This window comes from Lissotriton helveticus, chromosome 8 (assembly GCF_964261635.1).
Source record: "Lissotriton helveticus chromosome 8, aLisHel1.1, whole genome shotgun sequence".
NCBI classification, from domain to species: Eukaryota; Metazoa; Chordata; class Amphibia; order Caudata; family Salamandridae; genus Lissotriton; species Lissotriton helveticus.
Genome location: NC_136069.1, coordinates 1,134,121,585 through 1,134,143,430, shown reverse-complemented (window position 1 = coordinate 1,134,143,430; position 21,846 = coordinate 1,134,121,585). Strand labels below are relative to the sequence as shown.

The window sequence follows — 21,846 nt, the reverse complement described above, 5'->3', positions numbered from 1 at the left end:
CTTGTAAGTCCCTAGTAAATGGTACTATATGTACCGGGGGCCTATAAATTAAATGCTACTAGTGGGCAGCAGCACTCATTGTGCCACCAAATAAAGTTGTTTTCTAAAACATGTCTCAAGCCTACCACAGTGGCCTGTGTGTGCTTTTTAAACTGTCATTACAACCTAGTAAAATAAACATTTTGCCAGCCATAACATGCCTTTATAAAATTAATCATTCATCCCAAAGGTAGGCTTTAAAAGCTCATAAGACTTGCTGCATGGAATTTAAAATGTAGGCCATATGGGTCTAAATCGTACATGTCCTGGAAGAGAAAAACTCCTAAGGTAATTTGTTATTGCTGCAAGGCTTTCTCTCTCATAGATTAACATTGGGTTACCTTATTACGCTTAGTAAGTGCTAACGTCAGTATGAGACGAGATAGATCAATTCTATATGCATTCAAATGAGATGTAATTAAAAAAACTCCTCAATGGTGAAGTTGGATTTTAAGTTACTATTCTGAAAATGCCACTTTTAAAAAGTTAGCATTTTTCTGCCTCATCCAATGTGCCTTTCTGCACATGTCCAGTGTCACATGACTGACTCTCCTGTGGTGTGTTGGGTATTCTTCCCAGACAGAGACAAAAGGGGTTTTGGGTGTGGAGTAGGGCATTGCTCTCCTGAGTAGGACATCTTATGAGTTGTACTTCCTGGGCTTGCTAACCTCTTACCTGACTTCTAAGGGCTGCCTATCCTTCCACTGACAAATGTTATGTTATGTTATGTTATTTTTATTTATACAGCGCAACAGCTGCCCACCTAGGTCTCCCTACCATTTGTTACCTTAGAAAGTCTGGAGCCAAACCCAGGAAAGGGGCAAGATTCACCCCCTGGGTGGTACTGAGGATAACAATGACTCCTTTAGAAACTATCATAAGAACACTCCTGGACCTGTGGAAGATCCGGAAGGAGGAATCCCCTGCTGTCTGCATAGGGAACATTTAACCTGCTTGCCTTGAACCCAGGGTACCCAAAAGTGACTCCAACAGTCCATTGGCTGACCTTGTTTGTTCTACAGAAGCACAGCAAGCTTCCAGAGGCCTCCCTGCAACTGACCTGCTTGGACCTGCCTGTGCTCTGCTGCTAGCCTCTGCTGGAGTGAGTCCTGATCTCAAAGAGTGCCCCCCCCCCCCAGGTCCGAAGCCCTTGGCTGACATTAGAGTGTACTTCTCCTGAAGAAATGGGGAAGATTCAGGAGTTTTGGTCCAACCACCAGTGTGAAGCCCCAGTGTAGCCCTTTTGCTACAGCAGTGACCATCCATGATGCCCATCATGTTCCTTGCACTGACAACAACCTCCTCGTGGTTACCACCATCAAGAACGGAACTCTTTGCGTGGACTTGAGAGGGGTAACTCTTCAGCAGGACAAACCTGGTTCCTTTATCCAATCCGTTCTCCATCGTGGTCGGCCTGAACTTGTTATTTTCCCCCAGTGCAACACGTCCAGATATTCATAAGTGGCACTTTGTGCTTTTTGGCAGCATTTTACCTAAAACTTTGAAAGCTCATCTTTTCTCTTCTACTAACTGAAATGTGGTCATTGTGGTGTCATCCTACTTATTAAATTCTACTTTAGTTTTCTAAATTGGTTTGAGACATTTCTTGTGTTGAATTTACACTTTATTATCATTTATGTGCTGCATATATACTTTACAAGTTAACCCTGGCCACTTTTTTTGCCAAGCTACCATAGGTTAGTTTGAACCTTCTTTGTGGTGCACCCTAACAAGGATTGTATTTATTCTTTGAGTGGGGCTTCTACCACTCTCAACTATTAACTACATTTCTTACACCACATTTATAATATCCAAACACATCTGGTAGGTCCAACAGTTTACTACAGGGTGGCTTTTCTAGGAAGATTCCATCTTCAGAATGCACTATCTAGTAATTGATGTTACATTCTCTTGTATGAGCAACCAATGGAGTCTCTAGTCTCAAGTTGCCAGGTACAAGAACATTCTAGACTTTTATGATCTTCACTAGCTCATTTGTGCATGGACAAAATGTTGTAACACAACAATCTTATTGGTATCTGTATTTCTGTTTTGGGGTTAGTAGATGTACCTAGGAGAAAAACAGGCTCTTTTCATAGCAACATGTACTACTTTGCGTGGATAGCCAATGTCCACCAGACATTGCATTAGAATCCTTGCCTCACTAAAGTAGTAATAAAAAAATGTGCATATTCTGTGCAGTCATAATAAATTGCCTGAAAGTAAGGCCAATTCGCAGGGACATGGGGTGGTAGCTCTGGCACTGAAGCAAGGTATTTACATCTGTTGGGTTCCTACACAGTTTACTATGCAGACGTCCTCCTACACATTCCAAATGTGTGCCAATGTGCAGTGAACGCTAACAGGCATGCCTGAGATCCTGTGGTCCCTGGAGTGAGGTGAAGTCATTGACCCATGGAAGGTGCCATTGCTGTTGACTGCCTGCTGGTCAAAAACTTTAGACACTCTGCCATTGAAGCCAGTGGATCTCAAGGCCCATGCTGGTGCGACTGCCTCAGTGGGTGCTTCTGACGTCAAGGGCAAGAGTAGCCCATCAGGTAAGTGCAGGGGATCTGTATTCTGCATAAATGCACCAGGTTCCCTCATTAAAAGTGTAGGGGCTAATGGTGTAGGGAGTTGGGATCAGAAATTCCCACAGCCCAGGAGGAATCTAGCCTGTGATGCCGGTTATAACTGCCCTTGGAGACCTGCCAGAGTTAGTTGAGTTGCCTGCTGCATGAAGATTCTCTAAGGCAGAATTCTGCAGTTACCTACACATGAAGATCTTCAGCAACATGCCACTGGAGACACCAGTGGGCACTACAAGATCTACTGGGAGGCAGATGCCTTGTATTTGGAGATAGGGGCCTTAAACCTGGGGTATATAGGAGGCTGAAAGTGCCCCATTGCTACAGAGCTTTCCTACTAGGGTTTGTCTCATGACTTGTCCTTTGTTGGACATCCAACACAGACCCAAACCGTAGAGAGGTTGGCCGCACACTTGTACTGGCGCCTGATGGACCTTAAAATAAAGGAGTGTCATCACTCCTGCTTGACTGTCCTGTCCAGTGATACCTCAGGAAGACAGAGCAAGGCTTCCATGCTCCTACTGCCAGTAATGGGGATGCCTTCTGAGAGTGTAAGGTTGGAGACTGTCGGGACCTGGGCTCCCAGCAGCTTTAAAGTCAAAATGATTTATTTCAGTTAATTAAAACCATAATATTTGCATAGCTCAATACAATACAAGTTTCAAATGCATTAAGTGTAAGCAGCTTCTTTTTGGCTTTAAATTGAATTTAGAAAGTTTCCGTTAAAATACCATTACTAAAAATATAAAAATTGTGTACTTGCATGTTAGAGTATTCATTACATTCCGCTCCAAGGTAAGAACTTTGTCACTTTGTATAACAGACAATCATTTTCCTGTTTCATCACATTTAATTATTTACAAATACATAGTCTTTACCAGTCCCTGTGCTGTCAATAAAAGATCCACTTTAATAAATTTTTCATAATAGCAGCTATTATTTACGGAGTCCCCTCTTTCATGCAAAAAAGCAAGGCATGTCACCAAGTTCTGATGTCATGTAAATTAAAAAGTCTTTTCCATAAAATCTTACGTTCAGGTAGTAATATAGGACAGATTGATATAATATGTGTTAGGCTTTCCTTATATCCTTGACATAGTCTGCACTTGGTATCCTGTGGTTTTGGTTGCCATTTGGGGATATATTCCAGTGTTTGACATGCAGCAAATCGTAGGTGAAGTAACTACATTTTATGAAATGATTTTGATAATGTTATCAAATACATCTGTGGGCGAGGCTGTTAGTGCAAGTCAATAATAGTCCAGGTATGTCTTCTCTCATTACATTTGTCTTTATCTTTATTCCATGACAACCTCCTTATTTGTTTATTAATGGCTTTCTTAAAGGAGTTATGAGGTAGTACCAAATTTCATAGCTCCTTTGCTTTCAAGTCCTTTAATGCTTTCTCGAAAGCCAATGACCAAGTGTTTAAATTTAGTTGAGATTTATTTTGGATTTCTTCCCACAGCAGGGCGCGGAGAGTGGTTTCATCAGAAGCCCTTACTGAAGACATGTATTTAATAATGTAGCCTGTTTGAACCATTTTTTGGTTGGTCAGACTAAATTCTAAATAAATCTGTGCCGGTGGCGCTCTCTGGGGGAGGTGAAACAAGAGTCGAAAAACCTTACTATGTGCAGAGTTAAAGAAGGTACCCAACTTTCCAGGGAAAACAACTGTACCATAGCAAAGAGTTGGAATAAATTTGCCCTTTATGGCTGCTCGTAGCGGCTGGGAAAATGGACTTTATAATTTCCGGTATAGTTGTTGGAAAGCTGAAATTGAGGCGGCAATTTTTGGTTTCAAAGCATTCTGATGGAGTTGATGCATTAACTGATCTTGTAACCAAACGTTGAGATATTTATAGGACGAGCCTCGAAGAAGTGTTTTCCCGCCTAATGACCAGCTCCCCTTCTTATTGATTTTCGAGCCAAAAATCACAACTTGTATTTTAATGAAGTTGATAGTTATTTTGTTTTTGCTACAATAAAGGTCTAGATGGTTTCATATTCTCTGCGGGCCAATCCCAGTTAGGGTCAGCAAAACTAAACCATCTGCATATTGTAATGAGGTCACTTTGGTGCTTGCCAGAGTTGGAGGATTTGAGTTGGCTGACTCTAAAGTAGTGCTTAGATCCGCCAGAAATATATTTAAGAGAATTGACGCCAGAACGCGGCCTTGCTTCAGGCCTCTTTGTATTGAAATATTATCTGTCAGCCCTTTGTTTTGCCCAAGTTTGACCTGGCCCAGTTATTAATGACTAAGAGCGGGATTGCAGGCAATAACTTTGTAGGGATGTCCCGAATAATCAGTTTCTTCCATAACAGATTTTGGTTGACATAATCAAAGGCTTTAGAAAAATCCACAAAGCACGTGTACATAAGTTGTTTTTTGATACACATTTATCCATGATCATTGTGAGTGCTACCAAGTCTTCTATTGTACTGGATGTTGATCTAAAACCTGTCTCATTAAATGGGTTAACATTTTTGCTTTCCACCCATCTTTCCAGATCTGACAATATTAGGCTCGCAAATATTTTGGAATCTGTATCCATGAGGGCAATCATGCAGTAGCTATCTGGGGAAGAATAAGGACCTTTCTTATATATTGGCTGAAAAATTGAGCAATAAAAGTGCCAATTCCCAAAATCTCGGTCTTCTTTATATATGGGCCCAGGGAGGCCGTTTAGGCCTGGCGCATCATTCCCTCTACTTTTCCCAACTCTTTTGGTAACTTAATTTTGGGTGAAAGAGATAGGTGTTTCATGTAAAACTCTTGAAGCCTTAGGTGTATGCACCTCTTTTCGATCATATAAGGTGCTTATGTGAGTCTTCCATGATGTTACGTTGTTACCGACTGCCCCCGTGTGATTTCTATCTAATCTATTTATTAATGTCAATAGAATTTGTGTTGTTTTTAAAAGCTTGTACTATGTCAATCCAATCTCGGTCGGTTTTGGCCCTTTTTGCTTCCCAAATTGCTTTTTTGTAAGCTTTGCGCAGATCTTTGATTTTTTCTTGTGCCTGGATGCCTGATTTAATTTCCTTGTCTAAGGCCCTTCGTTTGTGTCTAAGAATATTTGAATACCAGATTTGATTCTTTGAACATTGCAACAATGTCCATGTTTTGTTTGTTGTTGTTAGAGTAGCCTTAAGTTGTTCTTGCATCATACCCCAGGCCAAATTGTATCTTTTGAACTCCAATTGGTTGTTGAAACACTCCTTTTCCAAGTCTCGTATCTGGTTATTGACAATATGTTCCATCTGATTTTTTCCAGTTGGTACCTGTGTCCTGCGAACCGATTGATGTATAGTTCTGATTCTTTGCATTATAATTTACTACATTAATGACCTGCACGGAGTGATCACTTTCACACCTGGGCGATTATTTTGTAGGACAAAATCTTATAGAATAGTTTTAGAGACACAAAAGTGTAGTCTAATACTGAGTCTGTTTTGTTAGATTTTCTTGTTGTGGTCATCGGGATATCCCCTTGGGTACGCCCATTCAATGCCGGGAGTGCGAGTGCCTCCAATGTTTACAGAAATTCATGATCTAGTTTGTTTACTGTACAAAGTTTGGACATTTGAATTGGAATACCGCAGTTCATGTCTGCTATTTTTTGATAACAACTTCTCCCCAAATGGTTAGCCAGATTTACATTATAGTCACCAGTGACTATACATGGAATATCACAGTGTGAGGTTTCCAGTTCCATAAGAAAATCTTTGATTACTTTCATATTTCTTAATAAATGAGGAATGTGAAGTGCTAAATTTCTGTCTCTATCTTACACATCACAACTCCTTTAGAGGTTCACTCTTTTATAGGCCCTCTGGTCCGAGAAAACGCTTTATAAAGCAAGCTGGCACCCTATTAGAAATAGGACTAAATACCACCTTTTACATAATTTTAGGAGATTTCAACTTCCATCTTGATGATTCAGACCCAGACACAGTTAATCTGCTAGACTTAATGACAGGGGGAATTTAGAACAGCAGGTAACTGGACCCACTCATGAAGCAGGGCACACTCTTGATGGTATATTTTCCAACAACCCTCAGTTATCATTCACAAGTCTTCGCCCCCTTACATGGTCAGATCACTTGGCAGTACTCTTTAAGCTTACTACATCCAGCCATTCAGGCATAAAACCCTCTAAAAATATCTTGACACAAGAGCATGGAAAAACATAGAAGTAGAGGACCTAAACAACCTCCTCGCCTCAAATACCCACCCGCTCCCTACCAACCTTGACCATGCAACTAAATGCAAAACTAAATGGCTAGAAAAGGCAGGGAATAAGTTAGTCCCAAAACATTTGTATGCCTCCGCAGGCATCATCCCTCCAGCACGTGGGTACTCTCAGGAGCTTAAGGACCAAAAACGTGTTGGTAAACATCGGGCAAGAAGCTGGAGGAAGGAATACAAAGATGAAAAAAAAAGAATGCAAATTGAGCCTAGCTCAATATAAACAGCTGCTACATAGCACCAAACAAAAGTACTCCGCAGAAAAAATTCAAGAGGCTAAAAACCAGCCTTAAACACTGTTTAAAACTGTTGAATCCCTAGCACACCCCACTATTCCACCTATCCCAACGAGTCAAGAACTATGCAACAACATAGCCAAATTCTTTTTCGATAAAGTTAATGCCATTGTTTAACTTTTACAGCCTCTTCAAACAGAAACTTACCGAACTCACCTACTAGCCTAACAAAATAATCAAAAGATAACATTGAACTCATTGCTTCAATCCTCTTACAGAAGAGGACACTTATAATATCCTCACTAAAGTGAAGTCAGGATCCCCATACGACCCCTGCCCAATAGAAACTTTAAAGTTAGCTGCTAAGACAGTGGCGGGCAAATTCACACCCATCTTTAACGTAATGTACAAAAAAGGATACTTCCCAAGAGACTGGAAACAGGCTTCCATTTTGTCATTATTAAAGAAACCTAACGTAGATGCCAATGACCCGAACAATTTCAGGCCTATATCCAGACTACCCCTCCCAGCGAAAATAATAGAGAGAAACATGAACGTCCAACTTAATCAGTTTCTAAAACTATCCCAGACACTAGACCCCACTCAATGTTGGTTTAGAGAGGGTCATAGCACAGAAACGGCACTCATCAAATTAACGGAAGAGATCAGAGCCACCCTAGATCAGGGAGGTAAGTCCTCCCTGATCATGCTAGTCCTCTCAGCGGCATTTGATAGGGTCCACCACACCTTGTTGGTTGACCGTTTAGAGGAGATAGGAGTCAAAGGAATGGCCCAAAAACTAGTTAAATCCTTTCTCTCAGAAAGAACTCAAACGGTCAAACTTGACAAATTTGAGGCAGAAGCATTCTCCATACCCTGTGGAGTTCTGCAGGGATCCTCACTAAGTCCCACACTTTTTAACGTTTACGTGTCCTCTCTATCCCCCCTTATTGAATCTTTTGGTTTTAGTCTGACATCCTACGCCGATGACACCCAAATTGTGGTTGCAATTCAACCTGAAATGCTACACAACACCGCATCCAGACTACAGGACTGTATGTACATGGTGGGTAACTGGATGGCACAGAACTGTCTAAAGCTAAACTCCAATAAAATGGAGGTTGTGCTCTTTGGCAACAATCCCATTTTCTGGAACCCAAACTGCTGGCCAAACTCCCTAGGTCCACTGTCATCCCCGACCAGGAAGGTGAAGAACCTGGGAGTTTGGATTGATGATCCTATCAGCTTCAAGGACCAGGTTAATTCAGTGGCATCTACCACTTCCTTCATTCTCAGAACTTGTAAAAAAAATAATGCCCCTACTTCTTAATAAAGAAGCACAACAAACAGTGGTCACAGCATTAGTAATGTCCAGACTGGACTACTGCAATAGTCTTTATCTTAAGCTTCATGAAGGATCTATGAACAAATTACAAATGCTGCAGAACGCCGCTGCCAAACTCCTTACATAATCTCCTAAGTATGCATCGATCACAGTATCTATTAAGAAAACTCCACTGGCTACCAGTCAGAAAGCGCACCCAATTTAAAGCCCTATGTCTAGTTTTCAAGGCCCTGCATGAATCAGGGCCTGACTTTCTAAAGCAACAACTCCGCTGGTACTCGCCAAAAAGAATACTTCGGTCATCGGATGCTAAAATTGTGAAAATGCCCCTGGTGAAAAAAGCTAACTCGGGCGGCACGAGTTTCACTGCTAACGCGGCTCAGGCGTGGAACACACTTCCATGACATCTGAGGCGCATGACTAATCTGATGGCCTTTAGGAAGGCGTTAAAAACCTGGCTCTTCCAAACTAGCTCGTAATACACACAATTTCAATCTCCGGTAGGTCTTCACTCAGCGCCAGGACACCTTCGGGTAGCAGCAGCGCTTTACAAATGCAATTAACATTAATATTAACATTAAACTCTATTGCCTCTATACATGTGGATGGTAGGTGTGTTAGATCTTCCTGTGCTGCTAGTAGTTTCAAAATGTTAGATCTATTTAAAATGCCATTTCTACCCCATGATTTATAGTGGGGTTGGAATAGGGTTTTCATATTTTTCCTTCACAACATCTCTTGATTTGTGTTTATACGAGCTGAATCAGTAGCAGTTGGAAGGTAATTTCCTTAAGTGGTACATTGTTTTACTGGTACTTCCTTGTCTGTGGAAGACTGAACTAAGCTAGTATGGCAATTCGTGGATGGAGTTCACCTTCAGGAAAGAGGTTCAACCGGTTGTGTTGGACCAGGTCACCTGGTATCCTGAGGCTATACCTCTAACAAAGGAAACTTCCCCTATGGAGGTTGTGGACCCACTGAGTATCTTTAAGCGAGTGGGATTACCCAAAGAGGTTGTATCTGACGGGGGGACAAACTCATGTTGGCATACATGAAACAAATGGATAAGTGTGGAGATACTTATAAGTTTCCCCCAGTTTACACCCCCTTAGACTAATGGGTTTGTTGAAAGATTCAACAAGACACTGATGGCATGATCATGAGCCAAGACGGGCTCTGTGGCATAAGTGGAACATCCATTTACCATACCTGCTGTTTGCCTACACAGAGGTACTACAGAATGAAATGGGTTTTATTTCCTTCACGCTTTTGAATGGGCTTTGTAGGAAAGTGCCCTTTTTGACATGGTCACCCCCACTTTTTTCCTAGCATTTGATGTGATTTCGACTGCAAGTTTACTGGGCTCCTGCTAAACAGATCCCCAGTGCCATATCTCATTCCTGAAAACTGTGCTATTGTACTCCAATTGGCAATACCTTTAGCATTCCCTGTTAATCCCTAGTAAGTGGTACCCATGGTAACTAGGGCAAGGAGGCTAAAAAGGGACCTTAAGGGCTGCAGCACAGAATGTGCCACCGTAAAGGACCTCTCAGCAAACGCATACTGACTGCCACTGCAGGCTTTGTTTCTTGGTGCAGACAAAAGTGAAAACTCGCAATTACACACATCCCTGTGTGCCATGCCCACAGACACTGCATGCAGTATAGCTAAGTAACCCCTACTGCAAGCCTTACAGCGATGAGGCAGGGTGATATATACAATGTGTGAGGACATATCTGCATGAGCAGATATGCCCCTGTGCTAGTCAGCTCTATTGCTGTATGTAAAAGTAAAAAGACCTTAAAAGAGAAGTACTGGGAATGGGCTACCTATAATGTTTGAAGTAACATTGATTCATCTTCAATGGCTGGGATTTTCCTAGAAACAATACTCGCCCCCAGATTTGAATCTTACTGGGATACCATCACCAAACTGAGAGATAGGAAACTGTATTTCCAACTTAGGGCATGTTAATTACCCTTAAGATCTCTTACCTCCAGGTGGACTCCCATAAGTGATAACATATACCCTGTCTGTTGGAGTCACAACAAAACAGTTGCACACATGTTCTTTGCATGTCCTGCCTATTCCACTCCTAGGCGAGTTTGGCTGACCCCTATGTGCAAACTACTTGGCACAAACAGGAGTGCTGTAGCTGAAAGGCTCATGCGCACCAGTACTCTGCCATTTATTGCAATAGTGGTAGCCAAATACCTAGGATGGGTGTGGGTAATAAGGGTGAAATTAATGTCTGGGTAATTTTTGCGTTGAGCAATAACTTTAGCCTTCCCAGTTTGGTTATAGAATGTGATTGATTAAATATTAAATTGTTTTTAATTGTTGTCGTAATGAACTCTTTTAATGTAAGGAAATCGTTGACACGAATTTTGTACCTCTTCCATTTGCTCAGAACTTAGTTTTTAAATTAAATGTTTTAATTATTTGTACTATGTATAATCTTGCCTAGAAATGTTCATGTGTGTATAATCAAATGTTGTTTGTTCTGTGCTTTTATGAGTATGCCTCTAATAAAGCTATTTTAGACTGGACTGGTATAAGTGAACAGGGTAGTCATTTTAAGTAAGTGTGCTGGACACTGATGAAAACAAATTCCCAGATACATTATGGCTACACTGAAAATAGAGTTTTAATAAACCCTCATAGATGCCAGGGCTGGATTTATGAATGCATGCACACAGAGTGCATCTAAGAGGTGCCCCTGAAAACCTACCAGCTCCTGGGGTGCTGACTGACTGGTTTTCGCTAGCCTGCCACCAGAGACAAGATTTAGACCCACATGGGTGAGAGCCTTTGCTCTCAGAAGGTCAGAAATCAAGCCTGCTCAGACCAAGGGTGCTTACACCCCCTCCCACAGAAGAACCTTCAGATTAGCATTGCAAGGCAGGGGAGATTCAAAGAGCCATAAGCCTTTGGTATGCAAATGTGGCTTCTTTCACAGGAGAGAAAGCCGACCCCCTTTATCCAGACCCCTTTGGCACCTGGAAATTCATGAAAATTAGGTAGTCAGATAGGTGAAGTCCACCCTCAGGCCTGTACCACCCTTAAAGTAGGCTACCTGAAGTGGAGGCTACTTTTCAGAGTGAGCCATTAGGGCAGCGGTAAACTTAGGACCGCTGGGACATGGTTATGCCCACTTCCCACAGAAAGTGGTCATATAGGGGGTGTAGTGACCCCAGAGGGTATGTAGTCTATTGGCAACTGCCCTACACTCTCCTAACATCCCTAAAGATCCTGGCACCCAAAAATCTGATTCTGATGACCTATTAATAAGAAGGACACTGAAGAGCTGCGAAAGCAGAAGACTAAAGATGAGCAAATGATTTGGCACCAGCCCTGCAGGCATGTCTGCTGTTCACTATCGAATCTGCGCCAAACACATCTCGGCATGCAACTGTCAGGACATCAAGCCTGGGAGAATGACCTGCCTTCAATAAAGAATCAAGAACTCCAGTGGAGCAGTGGAACTACTCCCCTGCATCCTGCAGGCACCCTAAGAAGATCCATGAGGACTCTGGAACTGCCAAAACCAGACACCACCAAGCACCATTGAACCCGAGCCCCCCGGCCCGAGTCGAAGTTGGCCAACAGTGTAAGAGTGGTCCCCCAGCCCTTGAGAGACAGGAATCTACCTTGGGTTCATCCCTCGTGAACTCTCCGATGTCGCCTGCAGCCTCCGTTTGCAGGCCCCCCCCGCAACCGCGAGTGCTACTAGACAAAGAAACCTGACACCTCAAAAATCCTCTGCACCCCTCTGCCCCAACCTGAGGAGAAGAGGACCACTGGTGACCCCACATCCCCTAGCATCACAAGACTTGAACCTTTTTCTTCGTTCCACCCTACTGGCCTCGCAGTCAAAACCTGCAGCTTCGTTCCTTGAAGACCGATCCTCGTAGACTAACATTGCACACCCGACGCTGTATTGCACCGCTGCACCCAGCCGCTTTAGTGCCACTGAAGAGGACCTGCTGGTGCTCCCTTGGACCATTCCGAATACTCACCTTAAGTCTCAGAGATTGGTCTCATACTGTACTGTATTGGCCACTGTACTGTGCCTGAATGCAGTACTTGTTTCCCCCCATAGGATAATGTTGCAGCATCTGAACAATGCCCTTACTGTTGACTTTTCAAAACATAAAGTATTTCTCTTGCAAAAAATACTTACCTAATTGTATTGAATCTGGCGCCTAAACATATGTAAAGATATTTGTATAAATTGGTGTGGACATCCTTATTGAGTTATTTGCATAATTTATTGTCTATTGTGTGAATTTGTAGGTGTTTAACACTCATCTCTGATAAGCCTAAGGCTGCTCGACTAGCCTACCCCCTAGAAGAGCACCTTGGGATTACTAAAGGAAGCCCTTGTCCACTCTTAAGGCAACCCCTGGACTCTTTGCAAGATAAACCTCATTTTAATATATCATATAAAGATCCAGCTTCCTACAGGCTCACTGTAAATTGGCCTTTGAGTCTTGTGAAAGATGAGTGGAAGAAACAGTGGAATAATTAGAACCCACTTTCTGACATGGTGCACCTTGAAATTGTGCTCAACAGTAGGCCTCATTTACACGCTACTGTAAGCATGTTAAGTACTTCCCCTTTTTGTGGGAGTATGAAAAAGGGACAACTGTTGTATTCTATTTGGAATTTATCTTAGGTGCTTTATAATTAGCTTTACAATCCATCATAGAAAACATTTCATTAGTTTATATGTACCTATATGAAGACACCAAAATCTATAAACACAAGAGAGTTTTGCTGCTAACCTGTGAAGTATGTTGCAAATCTGGTATAATCAGCTGGCAATAAAAAGGTCCTTAATCTGTAGTTAAATCAGAGGCATTGGGCCTGATTCACGAAGGTAAATATATACGAGTAGGTGTACTCACATATATATTTACTACTATACCTGGTTGTAGGTCTACAATTTTTCCTATCTCCAGGTATAGATCTGCACATCAGTGTAGACTTACCGGTCTCCACTCCTTCATTTCCCGGGTGGAGACTTCTAAGACTAAATTTACTAGTGACAAGTTACTACAAGAAGTTTTTACATGTAGGTGGAGTTCTGTGCTACCATGGCAGAGATCTCCCATTGGGAAAGTTCAGAGACAACATTAAAGTTTGTAATCCTTTAAAACAATATTAAAAAATGTTAATACAAAATATAATTGCTAATTAATTTCAAATGTGTTTTTCTAAATATTTGTTATACATTATAATACATATTTAGAAGTAGCACCAATAAAATATAATGTTATTGCATATTAACTATTTAAAAGAAATATCCATTACATTACTAATTAAGTAACATTTATTTATTCTAAAGCCATTCCCAAACAAATGTATTAATGGGGCGTTATTGTGTAATTTTAGGTCCCTGCTGCCCTTATTTTCAGTGGGAGTGTGTTGCAGAAGTGTAGCTAGTGAATAGTAATGAGCTTACTCTAAATCGTAGGCTTATGAGTGAGGTGATTTCCACCAAGATGCCAGAATTCTCCCCATGGAAAAGACTGCAGAGGTAGAGGTTTCTGCATGTAGGTTTGTGAATACCTTTTTGTAGTACTACCTCTGTAGTGCCATCAGTTTCAGAGGTTGACCACATCTCCTTGTTTTTTTGGGAATGTACTTTCTTAAAACACGCCTGCCTCCAAATTTTTACTAAGAAAGCAAAACACCACTGTGTCAACTCCTCACCCAACTTGAAATGCTGGAGAAACATGCAATTAATGCAGAGAATGGACCGTGATGAAACGTATAGGACAGCTATGTGTCAACAGCGCTGGGGCTAACCTCCATACATCCTAGTGGTGCTGGCACAGCTTTAAACTTTCAAAATGTTGTTTTGCATAGCTCAGTTGATACAAATGCCGATTTTGCACAACATGATATGTAAATTGCCCCACTACTTGTTCAATCAAAAAATAATATGCCAATGACGTCACCATTCCCTCCTCCCATCCTTCACATACATTTTTTAATGTCGACTTTGGCATTCTTAGAAAGGGGGATTTGAAGAGCTACACCCAGCTATATCGACCACCTGGAGACCTCACGATGAGAGAGAAGTGCATGTGATATATTGTGACAGATTGAGCTTTTATTCTTGTACCGCAGGGATTGACAGATATTTTTACATCTCCTGAGGCTGGTGGAGTGCCTATTAACAGGGCCGGACTGGCCGGAGCAGGCATTGTGCGTTTCCCCAGGAGCCTGGAATGGCGAGGAGCATTTATTCAGCGTTGCGGCCTGGTTTTGTCACTGTAGTCCAGTTTTGCAGCAGTGCTGAAATATCGGCACCCAGTGACAAAAGCAGCAGTGCGCATCCCCCACCCCACCCTGTGGCTGGTCTCACAAATTTTACCTGGGCTGCTTTGGTTTCTCAGTCCAGCCCTGCCTATGATCTTCCTCATAAGTGGACCCGCCTTTGAACGATAGTGTTGTGATGATATCTGGAAAGTGCAATGATTAACTCCGCCAATGGCACAGCCAAGCCGAAATATGTGAGCTTTGACAAGAGCAAAAAGGGGAGGGGGAGTTGGGGGAACTGTTTACTGTTGAAAACAAGCATTTGCAATGCAATAGGTCTCACAATTGCTGACACACTCTGCTGACACTACTACACGGGCCTTAGATCACACTATCTCTGTAGTGGCACACTTTTCCTGGGCCCTGAAGGCAGCTGCTCAAATAACCTTTGACCCACACAGACAGTCCCATGGCCTTTGTCCTCTGTTCTAAGGGGCTGCAGATGGACACAGGACACGTAGGTGCGACCCCCACCGAGCCTCACACTCCCCAGCAGGGACAGTTTGTCCTCAATACTATCCGGATTTAAAAAAAACACCATTCATTAGCAAAACTCGGGAACTTCGCACTGCCCCCTTGCTGTATCACACGCACACCATACATAGAGGGTAAGCCACCCTGAATCGGCACTCCACACCAATGTCACATGAAGAAAACTGACCTGCTACCCACTTTGTTGTACACAAAGGTGTCCACTCACTGCACGTAATATTGGACACCGCCATTTGCTGTGCACAATGATAATCTTTAACACAATCATTTTCAATGTAATAGGTCTCGCATTTACATGAGTTAAAGCTATTGGCATTCTAAATGACAATGCCAATAGCTTACACTCGCATAAATGCGAGACATATTGCATTGCAAATGCTTGCTTGAATTTAAAACTGAGCGCGGCGCCCCTTCAGTGACACAGTGTTTTTTTTTTTTACTTTAACACTGAGCGCCATGTCTTTGAAGCAGGCGCCGCACTCAGTGTTAAAGTAGAAGAAAAGAAAAGAAACTGAGCGCGGTGTTCTTGTAGCGGCACCGCACTCAGTTTTAAAGTAAAAAAAACAAAAAACGACAAACAGAGCACGGTCTCCCTGAAGTGGGACCCGCGCTCACTTTAAAAGTAAAACAAGCATCCCAGAGCAGCAACAGGGAGGGTGCTGCTCCTCCATTGAGAAAGCTGGCACCACTGGCAAGTGTGTGGGGCATGAGCCATTTTTTAAATAAAAGCGCATTGCGAATTCCATATACAATTAGTGCCCGCAATTTTCTCGCACATGCTGTGTGAAGGATCTGCAAATTCAAGCGCTTCCAGTGTCCCACATTATTTACTAAAGAAAATAGTGCCCTGTTAGGAGCGAAGTATAAGGTCCAGTCCTGATGGGCGGTCCCAAAAGGAAACAGGGCGGTAAGAAGGAGGGACTAAGAAGCCTCATTATCAATCGGAAGCCAGCATTTACCATGGACGATGACACCAGCCAATGAAAAATATGGACGGGGCTTCCACACCACTTCAAAAAAATACCCTAATAAAGCATGCTTCGCAAAGCGAGCAGCGCATACGCTGGAACGCTAGGCGACACCTAAAAAAGAAAAGGTTAAAAGTATAAGACAAGAAGAATGTGCTAAACATGATGTGTATGCTTTGGTAACATTTTATAAAGACTATTTACAACAAAAAAACGAAACCCATGTACACCAACTAGAAACAGAGCAAAAAATATGAGCCCAGATTCAGGCTGATAAATAGCTGCGGTATGTTAAGTTGTAACTTTGCTTTTTACAGGGGATAACAATTCGCCCACTGGTGGAGTTTCTTGACGTAAAAAGGTCAAACCAGAACCAGCCTGCTGTCAGTGAGGAAATTCACAACCGGGTAGGTTTTGTTTCAGTATCTACTGTCATTCCAGTTCGACTTTTGGTTGTTTCAGTTTTTGCTCTGATGTGAACAATGAGGCACAAACATACACTGATGCAATCAATAAAAGGGGAAACATACTAACAAAGTAATATGAACATTTGTACAATATTTCTGTACACATTTCGTTTGAAACCACTGCAATGGTAAATGTGCTCTCAAGTTGAACTAATTGACCAAGGAAATTATTGGGTGCAGGTGTAACAGAACACATTCCTTGGTGCAACACTGGGCTCCATAAGTAGTAAAGAGCAAGGTGTATATTAAAGAGATTTACAAACCACTAGACCAGGAGTATCCAATGGTGGCCCAGGAGGGGGAAATGCCTACACTTGCTATGTAAAGTATTCCCTTTTACATGAAAGTTGTCACATTTTTAGGAACTGTGTCCTGCTTGTTGATTTTGTGCTTCCCTTGTGACAGAGTACATGCTCGGCTGTTCACAAAGGTAACTGACACCTGTGTGTAATTTACACATGTAATTTACTTTTACACTATTTATTAACTTTGCTATTGTTGGCCATTCCCAAAATCCGAGTGCACATTCACTCAAAAGAATGGACTTACACGCATCCACCCACTAAAAAAGAGGATGAAGTCAAATGTATGCATGCAAGTTAGTACTGCCAAAAAAGAAACAGTTCAAAAAGGGGGGTGGTGATGGACAGAGTATCTGAATTAAGCAGAACACTCCTACCCAGTCAAAAGATCAGGGCTTGATCCATCACCGTTTTTTAGCTCACTGCACCATCCCAGTTCAGAACCTGGCTACATGCAAATTAGTCTGTCCCTGGCCCAGTGCATCAGGGGAACAGGGCAGACCAAACTACCAAGCCAATTCTTTACTGAAAAGGAAACAAGCTTCCGGGGACCGGTTTCTGGCATTACAGCCGTCTTCAGCCCGGCTTGCTTGAATCCTGATGGTGAAGTGAGCAAGGGACTCACATCTGAGCATACCCTTCCACACTTGTGGTGGCCAAAACGATTCAAAAAGGGGGGTGGTGATGGACAGAGTATCTGAATTAAGCAGAACACTCCTACCCAGTCAAAAGATCAGGGCTTGATCCATCACCGTTTTTTAGCTCACTGCACCATTCCAGTTCAGAACCTGGCTACATGCAAATTAGTCTGTCCCTGGCCCAGTGCATCATGGGAACAGGGCAGACCAAACTACCAAGCCAATTCTTTACTGGAAAGGAAACAAGCTTCCGGGGACCGGTTTCTGGCATTACAGCCGTCTTCGGCCCGGCTTGCTTGAATCCTGATGGTGCAGTGAGCAAGGGACTCACATCTGAGCATACCCTTCCACACTTGTGGTGGCCAAAACGAATCAAAAAGGGGGGTGGTGATGGACAGAGTATCTGAATTAAGCAGAACACTCCTACCCATCACCACCCCTTTTTCTGAATCGTTTTGGCCACTATAGGAGTGGAAGGGTATGCTCAGACATGAGTCCCTTGCTCAATGCACCATCAGGATTCAAGTAAGCTGGGCCGAAGACGGCTGTAATGCCAGAAACCGGTCCCCGGAAGCTTGTTTCCTTTCCAGTAAAGAATTGGCTTGGTAGTTTGGTCTGCCCTGTTCCCATGATGCACTGGGCCAGGGACAGACTAATTTGCATGTAAAAAAGGTGATGGATCAAGCCCTGATCTTTTGACTGGGTAGGAGTGTTCTGCTTAATTCAGATACTCTGTCCATCACCACCCCCTTTTCTGAATCGAAAAAAGAAACAGTAGTAGGTCCTGTACCACACATGGCCAACTACTTATCCTGTCACGCCTTCCCACAGAAAATAATGGAGAAAGGGACTTAAAAACAAAAACCAATAGGAAGTGGTATGTTAAATTAAACTATTTGTGTAAAATATAAATTATTATAATGTAGTGTTAAAAAATAAAAATAAAACATATTTCTTATTTAATTATAACATATTTGACACTGATTTTTTAATTAACGTAACATTAACTTTGATTAAAATATAATATAATGAAACTACTTTTAATTAATTATATGCACCACTTTTAATAATTTTTAATGCATAATATTTATTTTACATCATGTGAGAGTTTATTTTTCAATGTGAACATCAGAATAGTAATTCTAATTTGAACGAATATACTTAAATTACATTTAATTCAAAAATATATTAATAGTGTGATAGAACTTCTATTTGTTCTACCTTTAAAATAAAAATATAAAATGTATTTACAATAATATTCAACATAAATAGATTTTTACCTGTTTATTATAAAGTTTAATAAATTCCTTTTTTGGCCCTTTACTTCACTATAGGGGTATCTCAAACCCCACTGTGGAGTCTATCAATGGAAAGTATAGGGACAAGTAAAAGAGTTAATTTAACTTAAAAAAAAAAAAGCATAAATTTTTTTCTCATAAAGGTCAAGACGTTGTTTCTCATGGGTCTGGACTGCATATTCACCACTTCTTCGCATGCAATCTTAATATGATTCACGACCAAGTATACTTTGCATATGGCTGGTCTAGAGTGGCCTAGTAGATAAGAACATAATGGCCTGGAATACTTTCCAAAACTATTACTAGTGGTTTATACTAGTAGAAGCATACCACCTATCATTTGTTGGTTTCATTAAGTTGGGCCTCATGCCTAACTTAAGCCACACCCATAAAAAATCATCCTGGGTGCAGGACCTGGCTGATACCAAAGTTGAAGAGGGGTTTTAAAAGAGATGGTATTTTCCAAAACGTTGCTGCTCTCGCCCGCCAACTGCCCCAGCCCCACTGCCCTCCGCCCACACCCCCAGCAGATCTGCTTCAAACCGGACACCGTGGAACTCAGCTTAATGCACTGTGCTCCAAATTTTCGTGTACGGCTGATTTCAGTGAATATAAAGCAATGGTTTCAAAACTGATATTTCATTGGAATTAAATAATTTTGTAGATACTACATGGTTCCTTTGGCATATTGATTTTATTTAATGGGAGCCTTATTCTCAATTTAAATTACTTTCCATCAGATAATTAGTTGATAAGCATATTCAGGCATGTTAATGATAAGAGTCTTCTGCTAAACTTTACCATTGCCCTTTATTAGTCAGAATTCTCTCCATGAAATTTCAACAAATCCTTAACATCTGAATTGAATCAGTCTCTATTGTTATATGAACCTAGCATACAGGAAGACAAAACTGAGTTTGCCCTTTGGCCATACAAAGTGGCTGCTGTTGCCACATTAAGTTTATAGGTTCTGGGTAAAGCCAATGTCCTGTATCCAGTAGGTATGTGCTATAGGCCCCAGGGCCGCAAGTACTGGACACTGGTTAGAGGAAAAGCCCTTCATTCGTAGGCTGGTGTGTATGGACGACGGCCATGTGCTGGAGGTTTGGTCAGTATACTTGCCCAGCCAATGCATGGTCAAAAGCCATTCTCTGCACCCAGGGTCAGACATGGCAGCTAATTTTGGCATCATGATGGGCATCTACAGGGTCCATGCCCTGGGCCAAGAGCCCACTGTGCATGACTGACCAGTGCTTACTGTACTTTCTGTCACTATTAGGTTTGTTCTTGGTGCACCACCAGGTTTTCAGCATGACCACGAGCTGAGTTCACATCACCATATGAGCTTCACTGATTTCATCACTGATAGCATCTGTGAAATCATGTATGAGAAAATGAACCGTACACTGAGGGAGTTCTGTTTGTGTTGCCCATAATAACTGCTGAGCAGGTTTGTATGTTTTGAAGATGTCCCTTGAACTGAAGATTTTTTGGGTGGAATTTCTCTGTTTTATATTAACGAACAATGGGGCATATGTATCAGAATCAGCACGTTTGCGAACAGGAAAAAGCCTTTTGGGATGTATCATCTCAAAAGGCCATCGCAAAATAGGGAATCGCAAAATGTGTGATTCCCTATTTTGCAAATGCATTTAAATGCAATTCTGGAAGCACCCAAGTTGTGCGAATTTGCCTTAAGAAATTGCAAATTACCACCAACTTCAAGTTGTTGGTAATTAGCGATTTCCTTGAAAAATTCACTTTTTTGCATTTTTCAAAGTGCCATGTGGCGCGCATACATGCCACATGTGCATGCATGCATGTTTCAGGGGTGCAACAGGGTGTCCTTTTGATCCCCTTGCACCCTTGAAATTGCCTTTGCAATTAGCGAGTACCTAATGGATACTCACAAATTTCGAATGTTTTCCTATTCATTCCTATGGGCCTCTAGGCCCATAGAAATGAATGGGAAGGTATTTCCTAATTGCGAATCGCAAATTTGGGATTGGCAATTAAGGAATACGTAGGAATCTCAATTAATATTGCGACCCCTACATACATTTAATTTTGCAGGCCTTAATAGCGATTTGCTAAGACTCGCTATTAAGGAATCGCAAAACGTTTTTTTTATACATATGGTGCTAAATTTTGCCATCTGAGAAAGAACGGTGACTTCCCTTTAACAAAATATTCCAAGTGATATTATTTCTTTTTTATAATGTATGTTTGCCCCGCCCTTGTAACCTGCTTCCAGAACCAAATTTAGATGCCCCAACAATTGTTTTACATTGAAAAGCACCGCCATAGTACCCACGTTGGTTACTAGATGTCGGCACGTTTGTGTTCTGAAAGGGAATCAAGTGTGCTGGAACAGCTGTTTTTGAGAGGCAAGCAAGCTGAGGGGCCACCGACCAGTGCTAGATCATCTCGCAGATGTGAATTGATCATGAAAGGCCATTCCTTGAGCTCGCTATTGGTGGATGTTATGTTTATAAATGTATTTCTAACTGGGTAATTAAGGTGTTTTGCAGTTTTGAATTTTAACCATAATGTTTTTTTCAAAAGAACTGTTGTTTTCAGTGACTCGTTAAGTTTTATTACATTAATAAATTAAATATTCATAGGCTGTCATATCACCACTTTAAAAAGGAGATTCAGTGATCATTTTTTGCTTTATGTAATGAACAACATCTACACCTATGCTGCGTTAAAATGCCCTCAACACTGTCTGGAAATAACAGGGCAAAATAAACTAGGCACCCTCTGTCCGCCCCATATTGCTATAAGGCACGGACAAGGGCTACTGACGTAATTAGACCCAGGCTACATTCTTATGCAAAAGTAATCGCGCTTTTATCCGGATTATTGGATTTTGTTTATTTTGCATACTC

At 41.8% G+C, this 21,846-nt stretch overlaps 1 protein-coding gene across 1 annotated transcript in view; it reads left to right on the top strand.

Moving 5' to 3' along the window:
• LOC144773146 (sodium/hydrogen exchanger 2-like) overlaps positions 1-21,846 on the top strand; it is a 622,810-nt gene that overhangs the window by 474,948 nt on the left and 126,016 nt on the right. Inside the window, exon 6 of the mRNA XM_078658003.1 lies at positions 16,568-16,657. Coding sequence (XP_078514129.1) covers positions 16,568-16,657 — 90 coding nt within the window. The remainder of the gene's footprint in view (positions 1-16,567; positions 16,658-21,846) is intronic.